We start from the raw sequence: 8,763 nt of genomic DNA, 5'->3' as shown, positions 1-8,763 counted from the left end.
AGTCGTCAACATCACACCCAGCCCAAAACCCATTGCACGATTCTGAGGATTCATCTACAGAATCTGAAGCTGAATGTTTTCAACCTAATATCATCAATCGCATTTTTGATTGGTTTGAGCCGAGCGATTCATTCCGTCCTGCCAAAACTATTCCACTACAAAGGTCCAGTGAAATATTAATTGATGTATCAAAACAATCCACTGCAATGGAAATTTTCCATAAACTCTTTCCTCATTCCTTATATTTACATATAGTCGCTTGTACTAATCAACGTCTTGAGTTATTGAACAAGTGTAAAGGGCAACAACAAAAAATGATAAAACTAACAGATAAGGGTGAAATGCAAAAAAATATAGGATGTATGCTCATCATGTCATATAATAAGCTTCCCGGACTAAAGCATTATTGGAGTCAAAAAGAATCCATGGGAAATCGAACAATAGAAAACTGTATTTCTCGTGATAGATATAAGGTCCTTACTTCCAAGCTTTACTTTTCCCAGCCAAATAAACCTTCGGATGCCACAAAATCATATTATGTCAATGACTTGATTTCCTGTTTGAAACACAGCTTTAGTAAACGTCGTCAAGATAGTCCATTTCAGAGCATTGATGAGAGTATGACTAAGTTCAAGGGACGTTCTTCTCTAAAGCAGTATATGCCCATGAAACCAATCAAACGAGGCATCAAACTATGGCTTCGTTGTGATGCCGATTCTGGATATACATATGATCTCAATGTGTACGTTGGTAAAGGTACAGAAGTAAGTAGCGATGCACTAACTCTTGGAGAAAAAGTTGTTAAGACACTTGTCGGAACAATTAAAGTTCCTGACGTTGTTCTGTGCTTTGATAAATGTGTAAATTCACTGGAAACTATCAATTTTGCGGCGGTTGGCACCTGCATGACTAATCGCAAAAATGTGCAATCAATAACAGGAAAACTCAGACGAGGAGAATCGAAGTTCAGATGCACCGACACGGGATTTATGTGTACGAAGTGGCAAGATACGAAGGAAGTCTTATTAATGAGTAATTGTCATAAACCTAATGTAACTAAAATTTCAAAAAAGGATAAGACGGGCCAAACAGGGGAAATTGACTGCCCGGAAGCAATTGCATTCTATCGGCAAAAAATGGGAGGAGTTGACCGCGCAGATCAATTCATAAGTCTCTACCATCACGACAGAAAGTCCTCGAAGTGGTGGAAAAAAGTGTTTTATACTTGCCTTGGGATGTGTACAACAAACGCATGGATTATTTACAACGACTTGAGGCGTAAGAATGAGAAAGTTCCTTATCTAACATATGTGGTGAATCTTGCCGAGGAATTGATTGCCGAAGGAAAAAATACTACTGAGTTACCATTACCAAAAAGAGGTCCAATTTCGAAGAAAAGAAAACTTTATGGATCAGCATTACATCTCCCTATAGAAGGTGCCACTAGAAGACGCTGTACTCGTTGTTCGGTAATGAAAATCCAAAAAAGAACCAAAACGATTTGCGATGAATGTAATGTACCGTTGTGTAAAGATTGTTTCAAGCTGTATCATACAAAATAAACTAATACATTTCCAAAATATATGAGTAACACTAAAAAATATATAAAAAGTTGTTAGCTTCTTCTTACCTGTTGGTACATATTTGTACCAGATAAAAACCCTACTGGTACCCATATGTACCAACACTCCCCCTTCCCCCCATGGGTTCCGTAAACATTTTTTTTAAATTATTTCAAAAGAAATGGTATATGTTGATGCAATATAGTTATTCTAACCTAGTATTTTGATTACATACACGAAATTGGTATTCAGGGACGAAAGGGTTAAATACCCTTAAAGTCTTAAAACAAAAGTTGGAAGCAATAAATTTGATTGAACACGAAGGAAAGCCGAAGGCTGATGTGGCAAAAAAGTTCAAGGTGGACATTTCAACCATCCATCGAATAAGGAGGAAGCGCGAAGAAATTGAGGCGGCTGCCTCGAAAACTAATCTAAAACGCAAACGATTGCGTTTTGGTACATGCGATAAAGTAGAGGAAGTAGAGGAAACTTTGAGCCAACTGCTGGTTGGATGTGGCGTTGGCAGCGACGAGAAAATATTAAATTTAAAAAAATTCAAGGCGAGGCAGCAGATGCTGATACTACGGCGGCGGAAAACTACCGCAATGAAGTTTTAAATACCTTAATAAAGGACTACGCGCCAGGCGGATTTAATGCGGATGAAAGCGGTCTTTTTTACAAGGCTCTTCCAAGCGGAACGTTGTGTAAAGGAGGAGACAAGGCGGTGGGCGGTAAGGCACAAAAGGCCCGCCTGACTCTGTTATTTTTATGTAATTCAGATGGAACCTTCAAAAAAGTTTTTGCAATTGGAAAGTCGAAAAACCCGAGGTGTTTTAAGGGAAAAGTTGTGCCGCTGCCGTACTATTCCCAGAACAAAGCTTGGATGACTGGATCTTTGTGGTCAATGATAATGAAGGAATTTGACAATGAAATGGGAAAGCAAAAGCGAAAGGTGTTATTAATAGTTGACAACGCAGCCTGCCATAAAGTTGATGGTTTGAATGTTGAGAATGTAAAGATTACATTTTTGCCACCAAACACGACATCACTGTTGCAGCCTCTCGACCAAGGGATAATACACTGCTTTAAAGTTTATTTTAGAAAAATAATGGTTCGAAAACAAATACTTGCCATAGAGAACGGCTTATCAATTAAACAATTTATAACATCGATTTCAATACTTGATGCCCTTAATTTTATTAAACGGGCGTGGTGGCTTGTTAAAAGCGATACCATAAGAAATTGCTTTCAAAAAGAAAGTTTAGCTCTTAATAATTATGTTTGAACTATGAAAAGCAAAATATTGCAGGTATGTATTTAATTTAAAATTCTTGAATTTCGTTTTGTAGGCCGGATTTCAAGTAGAAGATATTTCGTTCGCCCCTATCGAGGAAATAGTAGATGTCACTATTGAAATACATAACTTTGATGAATACGTTGGGTGCGACAGTGACATTGATTGCTTTGATGTTCTTACTGATGAGGAAATAGTAAAAGATGTATTAAATGAGGCTGATGTTGAATCATCAGAAGAGTCTGCAGTTGATGCCGTAACAGACCCGCCTTCCTTTGCTGAAACTTTAAGTGCTCAAAAAGAAATTTCAAAATCTTCGTCAGAAAAAAATTACTGATTTCTTTTTTTAAATTGAAGCGAAACTACTTTATTACATATAAAGAAGTAGATAAGTACATAAAATGTATGTACCTACCCATATGTAAACTTGAATTAATAATTTAATTTTAAAAGCTTTGATTTCAAGAAAGGTCTCTTTGTTAAATTGTTTTCTTTTTCGTTCTTTTTTTTATTAATTTTTGTAAATTATAATCAATAAAATTGATTTAATCAAAAATATATCTATGCAGCTTTTTAGAAAAGTTCATAAACGAAATCTTCGTAAGTACCATATGGCACTTAAGCGGGTTTCTTTTAAATGCCACTCCCGCTTAAGTGCCACAAAAACCTGACAACGTTAGGTTATTTTTGATTTTTATTTTTTTAGACCAAAAAAAGTAATGGTTACTACTGCGAGAGGAGTTTTGGCTACCATTCAAGCCAGTGTTAAGAGGTTTTTTCAGGTGTTCAATTTTACCATCATAATCGATTCTTAATGTTCCTCAGAAAATGACCTTTCTACACTGACTTGAGTGGCAGGTACAGAACGAACAATTAAAACTAATTTTCGAAGCCATGGATACGCAAATTTTTTGCTCTCCCAATATTCCAATAAATTAGCAGAAGCATCCAAACGTTTTTCTTTATAATTGTCTATTTCAAAATACGCTTTTCGGAGGCTGTCATTTATTGACGTAGGAATGTCATCTTCCTCCGAAGACGAATAATTCATCTCCATTGACTTTAAACCGTCAGCTAATAAAGCTTGAGAGCTTGCAACGGAGCTTTCGTCTATTAGAAATAAGTCTTCTGCAACAGGTGGTGTTCAGCAGGAAAATCGCTGAGTTTCAGTGTTTTGCTTAAATACAATACAAATAAAAAACATTAAAAAAATAACAAACAAAACAATAAAAATATATTATAAATTATTACAAATTATTTTAAATTTATTGTCTTAGCTCACCACGTTTACTAGCTGGAGCGCCATTTTTTTCAAATGAGTTTTGGCCGAATTTATTTTCTCATTTAACAACAAACGCTTAAATCTGGGGTCTAAAAATAGGGCTGCATACATAGTGTCACATTCAAGCAACTTTGTTTGCCTTTTTTCGATGTGATCCAGAAGTTGTCTGGTCATCTCAGTATTGAAGTCTTTTAGAGTAAAAATTAGCTCTATCCAATTTTTATAAAAATCTCCGAACAATAAATTAGATTTTTGTAGTTTCAGCGTCAGAGTATTTACTGGTTGTAGAGCCTGCATAATTTTTTCTAGTTCCGCCCACTCATGTCTTTGGAGTTGCTCGGATAATGGCAAATTTTCACAGCAAAATTCTTTTAAGTGTAGAAGTCGCCTCAACATATTATAAGTGGAGCTCCAACGTGTTGGTATGTCCAATATTAGTTTGAGGGTTTGGCTACTTTTTATACTATGTCTGGAATAGAATGAAAAATTTAACAAGAACACATTTTGTACATGCGAAATTTAAGGAAATAACTTACCGATATGCAGGTGTTCTCAAATATTTTACACAATTCCGTGACTTATTCACTACATTTGTTTTTAAGTTATCTAAAAAGTCTTTAACAGCTAACTGCAATGTGTGGGCAGCACATTTAATAGAAATAATATTTTCGAATCTTACATTGCACACAATACTTTCCTAATTGTCTTCTATTTCACTGTCACTTTCTTCGTCATCACTATGCAATGATAACAGCTGCACCGCTTCACCTTATTCCTGCCGTTATCAGTGGTTACTGCATAAACTTGCGCCTTATCTTTATTGAAACTTTTCAAAACATTTTCAATTTTAGTGGTTAAATATTGCGCAGTATGTTTCTGCTTCAATTTAAGCATGGCTAGTGTGAATATTTCAAGTTTATTGGATGTGATTATTTGCACATTTACACCCAAAATAGCCCGATCGTGGCGAGTAGCTGTATCCATTTTTATGCAAAGTATTTTATTTTTTGTTAAATTATTATATTATTTTTTAAGTTATCACACTGATCTTTCAAATGGTGTAAAATATTTCTTGAGTTTATGTTTGGAATATGTAGACCATCAAATATTATTGATGGTATTATTATTAATGTATTAAATGGCTCACTATCAAAATGTGACAAGGGCACTGATTGTTTAGTTAACAAAGTGATGCAAGAATTAACATCTTCATTCACGGACATTTCAACGGTTAATTTAAATTTTTTATCGTTTTTGCATGCTTCACTGCTTTCTATTTTAGCCCTTTTGCCATCATATATATCACTATGGTCCTTTTGTAAATGTCTTTTCATATTAGTTAAACAGAGTGCACTAATTTTTTTTTTACAAAGTTTACATTCTCCATTGGAGCCCTCAATAATATAAAAATCACAAATGAAAACATTTCGTTTTCTTCCCATTACGAACTTATATCAAACTTTTACTTTTTCAGTTTTATAAATAAGCAGTGCTCATCACAACTTCTCCCTCGCGATTGAATGCTATCATGTAATATGCAATATGCATTGTAAATAAAAGAGTACAAAATTTGGCGAATTTATAAATTTTGACTTTATAAATTGTAACGTTAATATAAATGAATGTCGAAAACCGGGCGGTGAGTATAAAATTCCTAAAAAGACAGCCAGTGCGTGTGTTAGTTTTGCTTTAAAGCTTAACAGAGATTAAGAAACATATTATGTCATAAATTTTGAATTGATTTTTATTGCTGATTTAAAAATATAAAAATCATAAATAATACTTATTTTTTGATCGAAAAAAAAATTAAAAATAACTTTTATTTTTGATCTAAAAAAATAAAAATCAAAAATAACTTTTATTTTTGATCTAAATATATAAAAATCAAAATTTAAAAATCATACAATATTTCGCATATAGTTCACCTAAAAATCATGATGGTGTAATGAAAACTTTTCTACGATGTTCCTTTATGTATGATTTTTTTTATTAAAAATTGTAAAATAACTCTTATTTCCGGTCCGCCAAAGCACGTAATACCATTGAGAGAGCCTTTGGTGTTTTGAAGTCACGATGCCGGTGCCTCTCAAAACACCGCATTCTTCATTACAGCCCTAAAAAAGCGTCTTTGATTATTTACGCGTGTACAATTCACAACATTTTACTGAAGCAAGATGTGGCTGCAGACCTTGGCTTCGAAGAAGTTTTAGAAGAATCACAAGACACCGAAATTGTTTTCGAAAACCCCAATTTTAGGTAGGGTGCTAGAGTAAGAGAACGTTACATCATGTCTTTATAATATACATATGTATGTATATATTTCCAGTGGCGTTATGTACCTAAATATAAGTATATACTTATATGTAAGTTACTCACTGTTTCTGTACATTTTAATCTCTGTATATTTTACTTCCTCTAAGTAAGAATAAAAAGGCATCTACACATGTTTAAATAATCCATTTTATTTTATTTTTATTTGTTTAATTGTTCACACAATTTAGCCGTAACCTCTGGCATCGAGGTGCTTGTGTCATTTGGGTCAGCACCCCGTCATCTGCTCGTTTTGCTCTACAATTTTCTTTTGCAGAGCAACGGCCACCCCTGTAATTTGCACATTTTGCTCTACAATTTTCTTTTGTAGAGAAATGGCCTCCTCCTCTCACTTTTTACGCTCCTCTATTATTTTCAAGCACTGCTCCCAGTATCTTCGCTGCAGTCAATTTACCTTCAGAAGGGATGAAAGTAGGTGATGGCATAGGAGAAGGTAAGATGGGAGGAGATAAGGAAGAAGAGGACAAATCTGGAGGTGATGGTGAGAAAGAAAAATGAGGTGATGGTGAGGAAGAAAAATTTATAGACAGAGCAGGAAAAGCTGGAGCAGGCGATGTGACTGTTGGTGTTGGCGAGGAAGCTGGAGCTTGAGCAGCTGAATTTAAATACAATGGCGGCAAAACCTGTAAGTATAAAACGGACCAATTATTGCCTCATGTAATAATAAAATATATAGTTCGACAAATATTAAATTAAAATATTACCTGGTGACCCAAAGTCGCAACACCCGGCAATCCATCCACCGCTGCTGCCCCAAAAGTTGTAATCGCTTGCTCCTCGAACTCAGTTATTCCATTTATCGGAGAGCCTCCACCAGTCGCTTGCGCATGTGCCTTCAGTTTGCGCGCTCGCGATCGCAACTGATGTTTCCAATGCATTAACGACTATGGAAACATATTTTAATAATGTGAAACATACACAAGCATTTATGAACTTACCTCCCTCCACTTGGCTGCCGACCGAGTTGGACCTCTTAAGGCATTTAAATTATCTGCTAACTCCGACCAAAGTATTTGCAGCCCTTGAGGGTTGGGCGGAGTTAGGTTCCCCCGTTGCAACTCAGGATGCTGCTTGCAAAACATTATATAATGTTGCAGCTGCTCCTGAGTTGTCCTTTCCGTGTTTGTACGCCTAGGAATATATGAAATTATTATATATCTATATATATAAAAGAAAGTGACGTTAGTTACTACGCTTATAACTGGAGAACGCCTGAACCGATTTCGGTGATGACCACCAATTCGAACAGGTCTCCGCCCAAACAAGCATAATACTGAAGACAATTCTGGAAAATTTTCCGAAAAAAAATTATGAAGAAAATAAATTTTCAAATACGATTTTAAAAAGGAAATAAAAACGAACATGATTTTAAATGCTGTATTGCCAGTAGATGGCGTTGTGTGCATCAACTTTTGACAGCTGCATGCATATGCACAGTTGGCAACCCACGCAAGATGCAATGACATATGTGACTTGAGTTTAGTAACATAAATATCGGCATTTTCTTAAGCTTTTATCGGCTTTCGTTAGTTATTGTAATTCAATTTGATTTAATACATTGTTTTGAAACGATATATTAGCCGTGTTTTATTGGTAATTTTATGTTCACGGCTATTGTGAAAATTGCAAGCGAAAAGTGATTTCATAGAGGTGAGTTCAGTTTGATGAAATGCTCATTGTAAATGGTTATGGTCTTTGTTATTGCGTGCTCATCGATAATCAACCCAAACGTTAATTTCGGGTTGTTCAATTAATTTTTAGGTGGAATAATTTGAAAATCAATTCGAGTTCGCTGTTCATTTCATTCTGATTGATCATATTGGTGTGGAATTCTATTTTCAAATGGTAAGTTGCCAAGAAAGATGTTTATTTTGTGAGGTTATGACATTTGAGTACATGTTTTGTGTCTTCATTTCTCAGTGCAATTCAGAATGCCACGAGCCAAAAGATCTAATCTTTCACATCGAACGCGAAATGCAAATAGAGTTCGGAATATTGCCTATCAATTGACGACCGATGAACAAGAAATCGCCTGACTCGTGCATCACAAACCCAAGAAGAAAGACAGGCGGAAAGTGAAACGGCTAAGTTAACAATGAGAAATCGTCGGGCAAATGAAACAACTCAACAACGTGATAATCTAAATCAACGCATAAGAAGAAGTGCTTCAAGTGTTGATTTGGATCGAGTAGCGTTTCATTACGATTGCAGAATTGATTACAGCTCGCATCCTTCCGTTAAAATTCACCCAATGGAAGTTGTGTGCAACCATTGCGGTGCATTGAAGTTCGCTG

General features: G+C 35.3%; 2 protein-coding genes and 1 pseudogene across 2 annotated transcripts; 1 reads left to right on the top strand and 2 right to left on the bottom strand.

Annotated features, from left to right (window-relative positions):
- Positions 1 to 2,445: 2,445 nt before the first annotated feature.
- LOC120770788 (jerky protein homolog-like) lies at positions 2,446 to 3,702 on the top strand. The gene is made up of 3 exons (XM_040098368.1): positions 2,446 to 2,841; positions 2,912 to 3,112; positions 3,682 to 3,702. The coding sequence occupies exons 1-3, from the start codon at positions 2,446 to 2,448 to the stop codon at positions 3,700 to 3,702; spliced, it is 618 nt and encodes a 205-aa protein (XP_039954302.1).
- Positions 3,703 to 4,670: 968 nt separating this feature from the next.
- On the bottom strand, positions 4,671 to 5,580 carry LOC120770787 (annotated as a pseudogene).
- Positions 5,581 to 6,804: 1,224 nt separating this feature from the next.
- Positions 6,805 to 7,585, bottom strand: LOC120772929. Its single transcript, XM_040101829.1, has 3 exons — positions 7,408 to 7,585; positions 7,174 to 7,353; positions 6,805 to 7,092 (listed from the first exon to the last, which is right to left on the bottom strand). Exons 1-3 carry the CDS (start codon positions 7,549 to 7,551, stop codon positions 6,805 to 6,807), a joined length of 612 nt encoding a protein of 203 aa, XP_039957763.1. The 5' UTR covers positions 7,552 to 7,585.
- Between the last annotated feature and the right edge of the window lie 1,178 nt (positions 7,586 to 8,763).

This window comes from Bactrocera tryoni, chromosome 3 (assembly GCF_016617805.1).
Source record: "Bactrocera tryoni isolate S06 chromosome 3, CSIRO_BtryS06_freeze2, whole genome shotgun sequence".
NCBI classification, from domain to species: domain Eukaryota; kingdom Metazoa; phylum Arthropoda; class Insecta; order Diptera; family Tephritidae; genus Bactrocera; species Bactrocera tryoni.
The sequence above is the reverse complement of the archived record's forward strand: the minus strand, read 5'-3'. Positions and strand labels throughout refer to the sequence as shown.

Excerpts from the sequence above, each read along its gene's own strand:
- LOC120772929 (XM_040101829.1), bottom strand. The coding sequence starts at position 7,551 with ATGTTTTGCAAGCAGCATCCTGAGTTGCAACGGGGGAACCTAACTCCG. Across the intron at positions 7,354-7,407 it reads CGGCAGCCAAGTGGAGGGAG|TCGTTAATGCATTGGAAACA; the intron begins GTAAGTTCATAA and ends ATGTTTCCATAG. Across the intron at positions 7,093-7,173 it reads TTGCGACTTTGGGTCACCAG|GTTTTGCCGCCATTGTATTT; the intron begins GTAATATTTTAA and ends TTATACTTACAG.
- LOC120770788 (XM_040098368.1), top strand. The coding sequence starts at position 2,446 with ATGACTGGATCTTTGTGGTCAATGATAATGAAGGAATTTGACAATGAA. Across the intron at positions 2,842-2,911 it reads GTTTAGCTCTTAATAATTAT|GCCGGATTTCAAGTAGAAGA; the intron begins GTTTGAACTATG and ends TTCGTTTTGTAG. Across the intron at positions 3,113-3,681 it reads AAGAGTCTGCAGTTGATGCC|AAAATGACCTTTCTACACTG; the intron begins GTAACAGACCCG and ends AATGTTCCTCAG.